Source organism: Xenopus laevis, chromosome 9_10L, assembly GCF_017654675.1.
Source record: "Xenopus laevis strain J_2021 chromosome 9_10L, Xenopus_laevis_v10.1, whole genome shotgun sequence".
Lineage (NCBI taxonomy): Eukaryota > Metazoa > Chordata > Amphibia > Anura > Pipidae > Xenopus > Xenopus laevis.
In genome coordinates this window covers 16443698-16460324 of record NC_054387.1, presented here as the reverse complement: position 1 = coordinate 16460324, position 16627 = coordinate 16443698, and the positions used below count along the sequence as shown (strand labels likewise).

Here is a 16627-nt window from a genome sequence, read left to right as displayed (position 1 = left end):
ATGACCCTGTCTGTATATTTGGGGGTCAGAATGCTTATTATTGGGAACCTAAAGTTACTTAAAACAAAAAGATAGATATATATAGACAAATACAAGAGCCCTCTGCACTCAACCCATTATCAATATATTCTTAAATATATTGATAATGGGTTGAGTGCAGAGGACTCTTGTATTTGTCTATATGTATTTTGTGGTCACACCCTCATTGCACCCCCTCCTAATCGTTTTAAAAATTAGTGGTGAGCACAACTTTCCCTTGTTTGTTATAGATAGATATAGACAGACAAATGATAGGTAGATAGATGATAGATAGATGATAGATAGATAGATAGATAGATAGATAGACAGACAGATGATAGATAGATGGATAGACCGATAGATAGATAGATAGATGATAGATAGACAATAGACATATAAATAGACAGATAAATAGACAGATAAATACAGTAGATAGATATATAGAGTAGATGATAGCTAGATAGATGAAAGATTGAGAAATAGATAGACATTACTTTCAGCTGCACCAGCAACAGTGGAATGTGATGAGCAGAAGCCCCAGACCCTCGGCAGTGGCAAGGAAATCTTATCTTCCCTTGGCTCAGGAGCTTACTTCCTGGCACAGAAGATGTAACTAGAAATGCAAAGAGAAAAATGGCTTCCCCGGTATTTTTCAAATCCCCACCATACTTAGAACATTCTCCCTGCTGACTATGGTGCATAAATGAGAGGCTTGAGAATTCATGTCACTCCTTTCCACAATATGCGCGAGGAGCCAGTTAGGGTTGCCACCTGGCCAGTAAAAATGATGGCTGATCCCAATGTTATTAATAGGGAGAAAAGATAAATATATAGGAAGGCCGGTGTTTTTTTCTAGAAAAGGTGTCAACCCTAGAGCCAGCTGGGGCATCACTTTTGATGTATAAATAGCGCCCCCTGCTGGAATACTCGCTGCCTATCAGCACTAGCTCACCCCAAACTGCAGAGGGCTAAACTTGGAGGGTGCAGGTTTTCACACACAACAACTTCTGTGGGGGTCCCATCTCTTGCTATAGTTCCATATAATCCTTTTTTATATAAAAGCCAGTGTATCCTCCATCATTGCCAGTTCAGGAACAACCAACCCATTTGCCAGTAGACAGAACAAGCCCCACATTCTCCCAGTTTATTTGTCACTCGATGCGTCCGGGTGGCCCAGCTGTACAGAGATAACACTCACTCGCTGACGTCAGCTCTGCTATAAGAATACTGGGGACTTACTGGCTCCCATAGACTCACTGCAACTTTACAGAGAGGACTCACCTACCCAAAGACAAGGCACCCACAGCATGCGTGAAATAGTTCATCTGCAAATAGGCCAATGTGGCAACCAGATTGGATCAAAGGTAAGTGCTCTTCCTTCTACCTCCCCAGTCTATATTCCTCTATATCACTGTTCTGCAAGCCAATAAACCAGTTATGTAATCGTGTAAGTCAATGTTTCCTGGCTGAGGCAGGGGATTCAGAAAGTCGGCTTGAGGCAACATCATTTTAGTTTCAGAGCCTGAAGCAGCCATGTACAACATTATTTGGGTTTATTAAATAAGGCGATACACAGCTCCACTAAAGGCACAACTCCCTGCAGATCTTCCTGCCTCCTCTCACATATCTGTCCTGCTATTGACACTAACCTTTGGCACCCTTCTGCCCAGGTCCGGACTGGGAATAAAAATAGGCCCTGGCATTCCAAGTACACAGAGGCCCAAGCAGCCTCCCACCAGCCCAATAAATAGTGACAGTCTATGGGAACTTACAATAGCCCCTCTGGCATTTGCCAGAACCCACAGATTGCCAGTCCGGGCCTGCTTCTGCCTCTTACTGGGTGCTGTGGGTCCAAACCATGAGAAATGTAACTGCTGCTCTTTACACTCCCACAAATTGCATATTAGGCTTTTAATGTGTTTATACTGACACAGCCGGGATTGTATTACTCTGGGAAGTGCTTGAACGCATGGCTAGCACTCTATGTATAAAAACAAAACAAGGTAAGGTTATTCCAAATGTGCAGATCTGGCTAACGATCTAATGCAGGCTGGGGATAGTGATGCTGGCGTGTTAAATGTACACTCGATATGGCTAATGTGAAGTTAATGTCGTTACATGCTGCTACATTGTTAATAAACTGAAATTGAAAGGGTGGAAGAGTAATATTTGTAAGATTGTGAGCAGGTATGACAAGAGAAAAGAACCCTAAACTGCATTTATCTATTAGTAATAGAGTGAACTCTTTTGGTTGCTCAAGTAAAGATGTCGGGGGGTGGGCATAGTAAGGCAAGATGGAGACAGTAGGGCAAGATGGGGGCAGTAGAGCAAGATGGGGACAGTAGGGCAAGATGGGGACAGTAGAACAAGATGGGGACTGTAGGGCAAGATGGGGACTGTAGGGCAAGATGGGGACAGTAGGGCAAGATGGAGACAGTAGGGCAAGATGGAGACAGTAGGGCAAGTTGGCGACAGTAGGGCAAGATGGCGACAGTAGGGCAAGATGGCGACAGTAGGGCAAGTTGGGGACAGTAGGGCAAGATGGAGACAGTAGGGCAAGATGGAGACAGTAGGGCAAGTTGGGGACAGTAGGGCAAGATGGAGACAGAAGAGCAAGATAAGGACAGTAGGGCAAGATGGAGACAGTAGGGCAAGATGGAGACAGTAGGGCAAGATGGAGACAGTAGGGCAAGATGGGGACAGTAGTACAGGATGGAGACAGTGGGGCAAGATGGAGACATTACGGCAAGATGGAGACAGAAGGGCAAGATGGAGACAGTAGGGCAAGATGGGGACAGTAGGGCAAGATGGAAACAGTAGAACAAGATGGAAACAGTAGAACAAGATGGAAACAGTAGAACAAGATGGAGACAGTAAAGCAAGATGGGGACAGTAAAGCAAGATGGGGACAGTAGTACAGGATGGAGACAGTAGAACAAGTTGGAGACAGTAGTGCAAGATGGGGATGGTAGTACAGGGTGGAGACGGTGGGGCAAGATGGAGACAGTAGGCAGGATGGAGACAGTGGGGCAAGATAGAGACAAGTAGTACAAGATGAGACAGCAGGGCAAGATGGAAACAGTAGAACAAGTTGAGACAGTAGGACAAGATGGGGACAGTAGTACAGGATGGAGACAGTTGGGCAAGATGCAGACAGTAGAACAAGATGGAGACAGTAGGGCAAGGTGGAGACAGTAGTACAAGATGGAGATGGTGGGGCAAGATGGAGACAGTGGGGCAAGATGGAGACAGTAGTGCAAGATGGAGACAGTAGAACAAGTTGAAGACAGTAGGACAAGATGGGGACAGTAGTACAGGATGGAGACAGTGGGGCAAGATGGAGACAGTAGGACACGATGGAGATAGTGGGGAAAGATGGGGACAGTAGGGCAACATGGAGATAGTGGGGCAAGATGGAGACAGCAGGCTAAAATGGAAACAGTAGAACAGAATGGGGTCACCCCAACAACCTGCAGTGCTTTAATCATTGTTGAAATACTCCCTGCTAGGATCTGTCAGGTGGTTCTGGGAGTTGTAGTTAAACAATGAATGAAGGACAATGTTTTAATACTATTTTATGTTTTTATAGTGTGTCCTTTATTGCAGAGTTAATACCCTCATTTCTGAGATATTTTGCTTTATAGTAATTGCTTGGTAAACTGGGTGACTGTTCTTCAGTATTTAAAGATCAATTGGCCACAAGAGGGGACACAACATCCCCAAAGTATAGAGAATATATTTGGCCTTGCTATACAGCAGCTTCCACACATAGAATATATGCAAACAAATTAACTATAATTGCAGAATATAACTACAGTATAAACTCATTTTGTTGAAACATTTTTTATTAGAAAGTGGAAGTCTATAAATATATATTTTTCCCCATAGCCTCGTGCAACTCTAAGCTCCACCCTCCACAGTTTAAACCAGAATGTATTTGGTATTGTCGCTAGAGAACTGACACCCAGAGATGGTGGAGTGGAACATAAGGGTGTGTCTGTGGGGACTCAGAGCCACTGGCCAGAGCTGATAAGGGAAACTTGGGCTGGTCTGCTGAATGGAAGGGGAGATAGAATTCCTAAAATACAGTGTAGTTGTGAATTGATGCTTCCTGTGTGCATATGGCTGATTATCAATGTAGAACCCAGTGCTAGAGAGTAGGGATTCCACTAGGTACTTTCAATGCACAAACGTGGGTTGTTGGAGGGTGCTGTAGGGTTCTGAAGTGCACGAGACCCCAAACAAAACAGGGTGAGTGAAGATAGGGAAGCGTTAGTGACATTTTTGTGTTTTTGCACAGTTCTGGGAGGTGATCAGCGATGAACATGGGATCAATAACCACGGCAGTTATGAGGGCAACTCACACCTACAGCTGGAGAGGCTCAACGTGTACTTCAACGAGGCCCATTGTAAGTTCCACTGGGATCCATCTGCCATCCAAAGGGGTTAAACTTTAGAGAATAAGGGTCAAACTTTAGAGAATAAGGGGTCGAACCTTAGAGAATAAGGGGTCGAACTTTAGAGAATAAGGGGACAGGAAGTAACTGGGTACAATATCATATAAATCGGGGAAGTCCAACTAAACAAATCACACATGGAATCATGGTTACCCAATATTGTGATACAGCAGATACTCAGCTTTTCAGGAACCAGATATGGGAACACAATTCTCATACAGTAGCTGTAAAAAATGCAAAAAAAGTTTAGGGTCTCCAAATAGAAAAGTGATTACTCACCACCCGGAACCCTCAGCACGGGGAGCTGACAAACCAAAAAAACCTTTGGAGCAGGCACTCAAAGAAGGCAAACTTCAACCAGGCAGATACATACAAAATAAAATGTTTATTGTGTCCTTAGGCTGCCTGGTGGAAGTTTGCCTTTTTTGAGTGCCTGCTCCAAAGGTTTTTTTGGTTTGTCAGCTCCCCGTGCTGAGGGCTCAGGGTGGTGAGTAATCACTTTTCTATTTGGAGACCCTAAACTCCAGATTTATCATAGCTTCAAAAAAACCACAAATTCATTTGTTTTGATGCCTTCTTCCTCTCTTCCAGCCCAAAAGTATGTTCCAAGAGCCGTGTTGGTAGATCTGGAACCAGGGACCATGGATAGCCTCCGTTCCAGCAGTATTGGACCTCTGTTTCGGCCCGACAGTTTTGTCCATGGTTGGTTTTTTATATGTTCCAAATGACTTTACATTGCTGTTCCTTGTGGTTTCTCTGGATAATTGAACTAAGGCATATTGTAACCCTAACTATAATTCATAATAAAGTCTGCTAAGGTGTTCCGCTTCCTGATGCTATTGTCTATTATTCCTAAAGCAGATGTTTTGTACCTTCTTAAACCTCCTCTTAACTATATTTTTGATCTGTATATTTCAGGAAATTCTGGTGCTGGGAATAACTGGGCTAAGGGACACTACACGGAAGGAGCAGAGCTGATTGAATCAGTAATGGATGTGGTGAGAAGTGAAAGTGAAAGCTGCGACTGTCTACAAGGGTTCCAGCTGGTCCATTCCCTTGGGGGAGGCACAGGTTCTGGAATGGGCACTTTGCTCATTAATAAGATCCGGGAAGAGTACCCAGACAGGATCATGAACACATACAGCATCATGCCCTCTCCCAAAGTCTCCGACACAGTGGTGGAGCCGTACAACGCCATCCTGTCCATCCACCAGCTGATAGAAAACACAGACGAGACCTTCTGCATTGATAATGAAGCCCTGTATGACATCTGCTTCCGCACCTTGAAGTTGACGAACCCAACCTATGGAGATCTCAACCATTTGGTTTCCATGACTATGAGTGGAGTGACGACGTCTCTGCGCTTTCCAGGGCAGCTCAACGCCGATCTGAGAAAGTTAGCCGTCAACATGGTGCCTTTTCCACGTCTCCATTTCTTTATGACGAGCTGTGCTCCTCTAACATCACGCAGAAGCCAGCAGTACAAAGCAGTGACAGTGGCTGAGCTGACCCAGCAGATGTTTGATGCCAGATCGATGATGACAGCTTGTGACCCACGCCATGGCCGCTACCTAACAGTTGCTGGTATCTTTCGCGGTCTGATGTCCACCAAAGAAGTAGATGAGCAAATGCTGTCTATGCAGACCAAGAACAGCGCCTATTTTGTAGAGTGGATCCCAAACAATGTCAAGGTGGCCGTCTGTGACATACCACCCCGTGGCCTCAAGCTGGCATCCACTTTCATTGGGAATAACACAGCCATTCAAGAGATCTTCAGGAGGATCGCTGAGCAGTTCTCTGCCATGTATCGCCGGAAAGCTTTCTTGCACTGGTACACTGGTGAGGGCATGGACGAAATGGAGTTTACCGAAGCCGAATGCAACACCCACGATCTCATCGCTGAATACCAACAATACCAGGAGGCCACTGCTGAAATGGAAGAATATTTTGAAGAGGAGGAGGAAGTGGCTGAAGAATAAGGATCACAGAGAAAGTGATCAACTAGGAGTGTGGCAACTCCAAAACAACAGAATAACTATTTATCCAAATGTGACTCAACCACCAGATAAAAAAAAAAAAATGATAGAACTGTGACGGCACACAGACTTTCCCTTTGCTTGTCCTGGGACTTTTTGGAGCTGGTACTTTTTAATATTTGTGGTTACAAATAGAAACATATATTATGGCTTTAAAGCACGTTTTCTCAAACTTTTCTTCCCACGTCTACTTCCTATCATTTCTCAAGATTCGAAATGATAAAAGAGGGTTGAGTCACGACTGAGGAGATTACAGTTCATCGCAGGGATTGGGAGTCAAAACTGAAAGAAACAAGATGAACTGCTGCCACAGAAATAGCCAAATAAAAGGCAGGACAAGAGAGAGACAGGGGTCTTTCCAGGCCAGACCATTGAGTCTGACATCACAAGTTTGAGAAACGTTGCTTTAAAGGGATACTGTCGGACTATTTGTGCTTGAAAAGAAAATATCATGTGAAGTTAAGTTTTGTGATTGTTTAGGGGGGTGGGGGGTATTTCATTGTACTCTTGGAGCCATTTTGCTTTCATTGTTAAAATAAAAAACAAAACCCAGTTGTCTTGCTGTCCCAGTTATATATTGTATACACTAGGTCATAGAAAGAGTTCTTTGGTCTTGTGTAGCAGGAGTCTCAGTCTGGATGTCTTCTGAATTACCCCAGCACCCCCCACAACTGCCATTTAAGCATAGGTTGGACATCTTTACAGTAGAGCAGCGATGGTCTGATTTAGTTCCGTTCAAGTTCCTCACGGAGGTCCAACCTTTGGTCATGGTTCCCTTTAGCTCATAAAAATATTACAGGTATAGGAATATATTGGCTATCAGTCATAGTACACTTCTACCCTAAATCTCACCCTGGCCTTCTAGCTGGGCTTTCAGATTTATCTAGAAGAACAAATAGGCTCTTCATTCAGGTATTCAGGCTGAGTCCCCCCTTGCTTCTGCTCCAAGGTTGACCAGGGATGGAGGGGTGAGCCAAACAATTAATTTGGGAATAGAGCTTTAAAAAAAAAAAAATTAGATTCTAATAATAAATTTCAATTGGTCGAATTTATGGGGTTTAGGGGAGTTCACATGAATTCGAAATTCGAGCTTTGATAAATGTGCCTCCCCATGATTAGCTTAGCCCTATCCTGTCCATTAAAGGAGAACCAAAGAAGTAGCTAGAAATGTTGTACATTATGTTTTGTGCTTCTGTACCAGCCCGAGGCAACCACAGCCCTTTAGCAGTAAAGATCTGTTTCTCCAAAGATGCCCCAGTAGCTCCCCATCTTCTTTTCTGCTGATTCACTGCACATGCTCTGTGCTGCTGTCACTTACTGAGCTTAGGGACCCACTCACAATATACAGTACACATAGAATAGAAATGTCACAATATAAGTCTGATTAGTAATTAATACAGATAATTACTACATGGCAGCACAGAAACCAGTGCAATTAGCATCAGAATTTTATAATCAGCCCTGAAGCATCAGCTTATATTACAGGGGAACCTCATTTTCTGCTGGATAATTAGTGACGAGCCCTAAGCTTAGCTTCTCAACGGCTGCTCAGAGCCCACTGAGCATGTGAGTGTCACAGACACTTTCCAAGATGGTGACCCCCTGTGACAAGTTTGAAGTCCTGGATCATTGCTGCTATTGACAAGCTGAAACTTTAGGCTGGTGCAACAAGTTTGGTATTTTTAACTAGGGATGCACCTACTCCACTATTTTGGATTTGGCCGAAGTCCCAAATTCTTATTTGCATATGCAAATTAGGGGTGGGAAGGGGAAATGTTTTTTACTTCCTTGTTTTGTAAAAAGTCAGGCGATTTCCCTCCCTGCCCCTAATTTGCATTTGCAAATTAGGATTCGGTTCGGCTGCACAGAAGGATTCAGCCGAATCTGACTGAAAAAGACCGAATTTTGGATTTGGTGTACCCTATTTTTAACCATATTAATTTTTAGGGTTTAGTTCTCCTTTAAACAGAAGCTGCATGAGCTGTGTAGCTGATATAGATCTATACTCAGGCTGCAGAAAGCACTATTCCACTCCATAAGTTGATCCAGGGACTAGTCCAATTTCCATTTAGGAATCAGGAAGGAATTTTTTCCCCCTCTGAGGTTTTTTTTTTGTTGCATTCCTCCGGATCAACTAGCAGTTAGGCAGGTTTAGGGTCATTGCACACAGGCAGATTCGGGGAGATTAAGTCGCCCGGCGACAACTCTACTCTTTTTCAGGGCGACTAATCTCCCTGAACTGCCTCCCCGCCGGCTAAAACCTAAATTGCCAGCAGGATGGCACCCCGGGCGACTTCGAAAATGAATCGCTCAAAGTTTCCTCGTCAGGCAATTTCGGGCGACTTCAGAAAACGAACCAGTTCGGGGGAAATTAGTCACCCCGAAGAAGGAGATTTGTCACCGGGCGACTAATCTCTCTGAATCTGCCGGTGTGCCCTAAAAAAGTTAAAAGGTTGAACTTGATAGACGTGTGTCTTTTTTCAACCTAACTTACTATAATTAACTAACTCTCCGGCCTGCTTTCAGTACATGAATGTGCAAAACACAATTAGTCAACTCTCCCTCGACAGTTCCTCCTGCACAAGAATCCTCTGAAAAGGTCAATATGTTCTACAGAAGACACTCGTGTTGGACAGAAGTGGTTTAAGTGGATGCTTCAAAGAGAAGGGGGGGGGGGGTATAGCGCTATTCACGTCAAGTACACATTCCTGTATTACAAGTGCCAAAAAATGCCTATGTAGAGTCAAACCAATGCCCCTAATCTAATAGCACAGCTGGATACCCGAAATAAACAGCACATGCGAAGGGTAAATAAATGGAAAAACAAATGGAGTGAAGCTTATTGTTCTGCACTGCTCCTCTGTGTGATCAGCACTTCCAGCAGAAGCCAGTCCTGTAATTAAACAGCCATCTCCACACATTGTGCAAGAATAAGCACCATCACTTTAAATCAATGTGTTTGTGGACGTCAGTCAGTACTTTTGTACAGACTTCTATAAAGAAACAACATTTCACCAACGTATAAACAAATCTGATCCCGATTTATTTACTCATGGAGTTTAATGTAGGAACAGAGAACTTGTTAACATAAAGATTTGACATCACAGGAGGATTTCAGTGCCCTGCAGGTGTGGCCTCTCTTATGACCAGGAATAGGAGTATTATTCACGTGCTGGAAAAAAATAAAAATAAAAAAGGGTTTTTAGATTTTTGCTTATTAAAACAAGGCAATTGAAATGATGGGATGTTTAGTTGTGCAAAGTCACAATGACCAATAGAATACAATCATACATAACCAAAGGATCCAGAGGCATCTCCGCAATGCTCCACTACTTATAACACCCAAAAAAAAAAAAAAAGGTGAAAATGACCCAACTGATAAATTCAGTAGCAAGAATAAGTATAAAAGTAAAAAATGTTTATTAGGACATGTGTAGCCTAAAGCTGGCCATAGACTTTGAGATTTTTAAAAGATCAGATCCTGATCGTGAGACCACGATCTTCTCAGAACGATCGTACGAATTTACCATCAACTAAAAAGACCAATTTGCCAGGAAAACAAAGGGGAGCTGCCTGCTTGGCCCTGCAAACATAGATAGATTGCACTGGGACCGACAAAGATTTTTTGACCTGGCCGATCAATTTCCCGACAGATGTCGGCTGAAAAATCGTAAGATGTACGATCGTTCGAATCCCACTAACCGCACGATAATTTCTAAGGATTGGTCGGACTTCGCTAAAATCGGTCGTTCGGCAAGAAGAATCGTGTCACGTCTATGGGGAGCTTAACAGGTTTCTTGCCAAGTGGGCACTTACACATAGGTCATGTATTTACTATCAGTGGGTCTTTTTCACCTGTTTGAGATTTTAATTCTTGGCAACCTTTGGACTGGGCTTTTTTTGTGATGAGCAATGTGATTTTTTTTTGCAAGCTTTATATGTACACTTACGCCTTAAAGGAGAATTCAACCCGTAATAAAAAAAAAAAAAAAAAAACCCTCCACCCTACCCTGCGTAAACCCTCCCTCCTCCCCCCAGCCTACCTGCCCCCTGATTTTTTTACTCACCCCTCCGTGCAGCTTCTGGCCTCGGAGTTCACGGCAGCCATATTATTCTTCTCCGGTAATCTTTGTGTCAACGGAATTTTCGGTGCATTCGCAGTTGGACTCAATTTCCGGTCCCGAACAATTGAGCATGCACCGAAATTTCAGAAAAAGACAGAACAAAGAAGATGGCTGCTGTCAACTCAGAGGCCAGAATCTGCACGGAGGGGTGAGTAAAAAATAAGGGGCATTTGCCCGGGGGGGTGCAGGTAGGCTGGGGGGACATTTTTTTTACTACAGGTTGAATTCTCCTTTAAAGGAGAAGGAAAGGTTAAAACTAAGTAATCCTTCAGAAAGGTCCACCTAAATATACCAGTAAACCCTCAAAGTAATGCTGCTCTGAGTCCTCTGTCAAAAGAAACACAGCATTTCTTTCCTTCTATTGTGTACTCATGGGCTTCTGTATCAGACTTCCTGTTTTCAGCTTAAACCTCCTTGCCCCGGGCGTGAGCATGCTCAGTTTGCTCCTCTTCCCCTCCCTTATCTGCTGTAATCTGAGCTATAAGTGATCCGGGAGAGACTCAGGCAGGAAGTGATGTCACACCAAGCTAATATGGCAGCTGCTATCCTAAACAAACAGAGAGCTTCTAGAGCTTTTTACTCAGGTATGGTAAAACATTCTACAGAATAAATATAGCATTCTAGCTTGCACTACTGCAGCTAATCTATTGGCAATAAAATGCCTCCGTAGCTTTCCTTCTCCTTTAAAGGAACAGTTAGCCAAAAATGTAATGTATAAAGGTTGGAGTGACTGGATGTCTAACATAACACTACTTCCTGCTTTTCAGTTCTCTAACTGAGTTAGTCAGTGACTTGAAGGGGGGCCACATGGGACATAAGTGTTCAGTGAGTTTGCAATTGATCCTCAGCATTCAGCTCAGATTCAAAAGCAGTTATGTCCCATGTGCCCTCAGGTCACTGATTGGTTGCTGCCTGGTAACCAATCAGAGGAAAGGAAGAGAACTGCAAAGCAGGAAGTAGTTTTCTGGTTATTATGTTAGAAATCCAGTCACTCCGGCCTTTATACATTATATTTTTAGCTAACTAACTATATTAAGACTTTTCTTTTTGAACAGCCTATTTACCCAGTTTGTATTTTTACACTGAACTGTTCGTTTAAGAGCTGCCATCTTTTAGGTCTTTCAAGTCTATATACAGTGCTACCCCCTGTACCTGCCTTTCCCAACAACAAAGACTCAAAGCTCAGAATATGATAACGAAGACACAACAAACTATAAACTAATGACATCCGTTCCCTAAAAATGATAAAACCAATACAATATAGACAGACATTTATGAGAAGGTTCAACTACTATTCTGAAATGTCTATGTATAATGTAAATGCACAGACAATTCAGCACAGTGTGGGAATGACGCAGGACGTTTTTTAGTTACCATTGTATCACCTGCATCCTCGCCCCCAACCGCCAGCCTTTATTCCTTCTTCGGTTTGGTGATCTTTACACTGGCTGCTGCTACCTTTTCTGCCTCTACTTTAAACTGAGGCTTGAGGGCCGACCTGACTGCCTGGGCACAGATCTGAGAGTATCTGATGTAACTGGGGAAAGAAAGAAACATCAGCAAGATACACTTATTGGTTTCAACTGTAATAGAAAATGCCAATCTAAACTGCATCAAGCAGCGAGTTATAGTTCCACACTATTCAATTAAAAAAAAAATTAGAGGAACCCTTGGCCCAACTGTGGACAGAGAAAACAAGAAGTTACCTGCAGAAGGGAAGATTAGAAGCAGATTACTAACTGATAAATTAACATTGGCACAAGCCTATTTGTGGCTAAACTAGGGGACGGCCATGGGTTCAAGCTAAGGGATCTATATAGTAAACAAGGGATTTAACACCTTAGCATGGACTCACCGGAGATATTCTTAGGAGGGTAATAATTCCAGGGGGGCACAAACAACTTCATGGGAGAAATGACCCTTTATTAAAGGGGTGATTCACCTTTCAGTTAACTTTTAGTTATAGAGTGGTGAATTCTAACCAACTTTTAAATTTTAAGTTTAATTATTGCCTTCTTCTGCCGACTCTTTTCAGCTTTGAAACAGGGAGTCACTGACCCAATCTATAAAAACAAATATTAACCAGTAGGTTATTTCTTATTACAAGCACGGGATCCCTTATCCGGAAACCCGTTATCCTGAGAGTTCCGAATTACGGAATGGCAGTCTCCATTTTATCCAAAAAAATCCAAATTTTTTTACAAATTATTGCCTTATTCTCTGTAGTAATAACATAGTTAGCTTCTGATGAAGTGGCAGGACGCCATGAAACGCGTTAAGCTGGCAGCCAGGGTCCATACTTTGCTGCTGTAACTTGAATTTTTATGTATATTAAATAAACTTTGATTTTTTTATATTTTTATACTGGTCTCAGTGCTCTGCTGTTTTTGCTCTTTTCCTGTAATAACATACATTGTACTTGATCCCAACTAAGATATAATTGATCCTTATTGCAGGAAAAAAACAGCCTATTGAGTCTATTTATTGATTTCATTATTTTCAAGCAGATTTAAAGGTATGAAGATCCAAATTACAGAAAGATTCTGGATAACAGGTCCCATACCTCTACTTTTTCTAATCAGACCCTCTCCTATTTATATTCCAGCCTCTTATTGAAATGAACGCAAGGTTGCTAGGGTAATTTGGACTTTAGCAACCAGATTGCTGAAATTGCATATGGGAGAGCTGCTGAATAAAAAGCTAAATGACTCTGGAAACCCATTACCTACAGAGTTCCGAATTATGGAATGGCCGCCTCCCATAGACTCTATTATATCCAAATTGTTTAAAAATGATTTTCTTTTTCTCTGTAATAATAAAACAGTCGCTTGTACTTGATCCCAACTAAGATATAATTAATCCTTATTGGAGGCAAAACCGGCCTATTGGGTTTATTTAATGTTTTTATTATATTCAAGTAGATTTAAAGGTATGGAGATCCAAATTACAGAAAGATCCGTTATTCAGAAAACCGGGGTTCCCAAGCATTCTGGATAACAGAACCCATACCTGTGCTCCTATTTCTAACCTGACCCTCTCCTATTTATATTCTGGCCTCTTATTCAAATCAGTGCATGGTTGCTAGGGTCATTTGGACTCTAGCAACCAGGTTGCTGAAATTGCAAACTGGAGAGCTGCTGAATATTACTCTCTACATTATACTAAAAGTGAATGTAAAGGTGAACTACCCCTTTAAGGGTAATGGCAAGTAACTGGGGTGGATTTAGCCAGTGCAGGGGCCAAACAACCTGCTGGGGAAGAAATGATGTACAATAGGGTGAGGGCAGAAGACACTGTTAGAGTTTAGTGTTACCCAGAGGGAAGATCTGACCCCTTTAGGGATATTGGTATCTCACTTAGGCTGTACATAAGGTAAATATGTGGGTGGAACACACTAGACAGAATGGCATTATTTTATAAAAAAATCCCAGTGCCCTACATGCCGATGCTCCCCTCATCTACCTGAGCCCGGCCTGTCTCCAATAAGCCACCATCTTGCCGCAGGCGATGAACGTTCAAACCAACCGGTGACCGAAGAGCGACTGACAGAAGGTCAGAAAGCGACGACAGGAAAGGGAGGACCTATATCTGCCGGTAGCCAATGACATAGAAGCCTTGTATTACATCAACCAATCTCACGCAGCCGCGGGAGGGTGAAGGGCATCTCCTCGCAACCAATAACAAGAGAGGACAGGAGGTGGCGTTCTATCCTCATCAAATCTCGTTGATTCCTTTCGCTACCCTTAGGTTTTTTTTTTTTTACAACTTTATTGCAGAATAAACAAAACAGTAACCTTATAGTAAAATGGCGCCTGGGACATTTTGTACCTCAAGGAGAGAGGGAACAAACAGTGGCCTGAGCTTCCACCAATATGTAATCACTTTGTCTGAAGGACAGTGGGTTCCTGTAATATAAAACACATATACATTTAATGATACCCAAGGAGCTGTATCACGTGGCTTCACATACCTCTTAAAGGGGGTTAACTTTTAGTATGTTATAAAATAGCTATTTCTAAGCAACTTTGCAATTTTTTCTTTCTTATAGTTTTTGAGTTATTTGCCTTCTTCGTCTGACTCTTTCTAGCTTTCAAATGGGAGTCACCGACCCCATCTAATAAACAAACGTTCTGTAAGGCTACAAATATATTGTTATTATTACTTTTTGTATTACTCATCTTTCTGTTCAGGCCTCTCCTATTCATATTCCAGTCTCTTATTCAAATCGGTGCATGGTTGTTAGGGTAATTTTTGGACCCTAGCAACCAGATTGCTAAAATAGCAAACTGGAAAGCTGCTGAATAAAAATCTCAAATAACTCACAATCGCAAATAATAAAAAATGAAACCAGTTGCAAATTGTCTCAGAAAATCACTCTCTACATCATATGAAGATTTAATTTAAAGGAGAACAGAACAACCCCTTTAATGAGAAGGACACTTGCTTATCCACACTAGAGTAGATATCCTGGAAAGCCTAGCTACTGAATGACTGATATGCAAATCTTTTCCTGCAGCTGAGCTTCATCTTTGTAATGAGACCCTCTCAGGTCTCAAAGGTTGGACCACCAAGGGGGCTTGAAGCAAAACACATCAATAACTTAAAAAAACATATATATATATATATATATATATATATATACAACCACATGAATTATGTTCCACATGTATATTATTAAACTTCTGCTCCTATTATGTGTTTTTGGGATCCTTTGAGTTAACGTTCCACCAGGAACGCTGTAGGTTGGCCTTAGGGTTGCCACCTTTTCTGGAAAAAAATAGGGATGCACCGAATCCAGGATTCGGTTCGGGATTCTGCCTTTTTCAGCAGGATTCAGATTCGGCTGAATCCTTCTGCCCAGCTGAACTGAATCCTAATTTGCATATGCAAATTAGGGTTCGGATTCGGTTCGGTATTCGGCCAAATCTTTAGTGAAGGATTCGGGGGTTCAGCCGAATCCAAAATAGTGGATTCTGTGCATCCCTAGAAATAAATCCCGGCCTTCCTATATTCTTGCCTTTTTTTCCTATTAATAACATTGGCATCAAGCATCATTTTTACCGGCCAGGCTTGTAAAATACCTTCCAGGAGGCAACCCTAGTTGGCCAGCTGTGAATTATGTCAGCAAGGAGACTGAAATAGATGCAGCAGCGCTAAATAATATGGATTCTGCTTTCTGATTCTGGGTTAAGTGAATATTGGATTCACTTTCTCATTCTGTCTGTCCATATGTCTGCAAGGGAGACTGTCGGTTATGCAAGGAGCTATATTTGTTCACACTGGCTTGCAACCAAAGCAAAGTTATAATTACGGGCTCTGAGGTGAGTACACGGGCAAAAATAAATTGATTGTGTAACACAGAGGATGAATAAAGTCAAATACACCCTCTGAGCAGGCTACAGACTGTAAAAATACAGGTATTGTCACAAAACAAGGTAAAGTAAAAAATGTTTTCCCCTTCCCACCCCTAATTTGTATATGCAAATTAGGATTCTGTTCGGTATTTGACCGAATCCAAAATAGTGGATTCGGTGCATCCCTACTTCTAATGGAGTCAATGGGAGACGTCCATTCAGTAATTAGCCACTTTCTGGACAATGGGTTTCCAGATAACGGATCACATAACTGTAGTATACAAAGAATTAAAAATCAGCAGCTCCTGTTCACCATGCCAATATACCGGATATCATAATGCATTCGCATACTTGCCCAGGACCAACTGATATCCAAAGTGCATGGATGTTGGTTGCAAATGACAGGCTTGAGGCTTCCATACACCTACCAATAAATTATATCAAACTGTTACTGTGTTTGGCCAGCTCAGGACTGAGGCACAATTTAAGTTCCAGTGGATATTGTCCTGATTTCATTTGGATCATTCAGAAGATTGGAATCATTTGATGGATGTGTGTCCCTATGAATGGATGATGCATAATATCATATTTGAAAGCTATGAGTGAATCAGCTCTGCACTTGGGGTCTTATATACAGG

General features: G+C 42.3%; 2 protein-coding genes across 3 annotated transcripts; one reads left to right on the top strand and one right to left on the bottom strand.

Annotated features, from left to right (window-relative positions):
• The first annotated feature begins 960 nt into the window (after positions 1–960).
• Positions 961–7068, top strand: MGC69074 (tubulin beta-6 chain). Its single transcript, XM_018234037.2, has 4 exons — positions 961–1382; positions 4319–4427; positions 5067–5177; positions 5394–7068. The coding sequence occupies exons 1-4, from the start codon at positions 1326–1328 to the stop codon at positions 6452–6454; spliced, it is 1338 nt and encodes a 445-aa protein (XP_018089526.1). The 5' UTR covers positions 961–1325; the 3' UTR covers positions 6455–7068.
• A 2465-nt stretch (positions 7069–9533) lies between these two features.
• LOC108700938 (ATP synthase subunit epsilon, mitochondrial) lies at positions 9534–14275 on the bottom strand. 2 transcript variants are annotated; one of them, XM_018234993.2, is made up of 3 exons: positions 14098–14275; positions 12021–12172; positions 9534–9683 (listed from the first exon to the last, which is right to left on the bottom strand). In XM_018234993.2, the coding sequence occupies exons 1-2, from the start codon at positions 14127–14129 to the stop codon at positions 12049–12051; spliced, it is 156 nt and encodes a 51-aa protein (XP_018090482.1). In that variant the 5' UTR covers positions 14130–14275; the 3' UTR covers positions 9534–9683; positions 12021–12048. The 2 variants fall into 2 exon arrangements, with proteins under 2 accessions (XP_018090482.1, XP_018090481.1); XM_018234992.2 differs by having other exon boundaries at positions 12010–12172; positions 14098–14249.
• Between the last annotated feature and the right edge of the window lie 2352 nt (positions 14276–16627).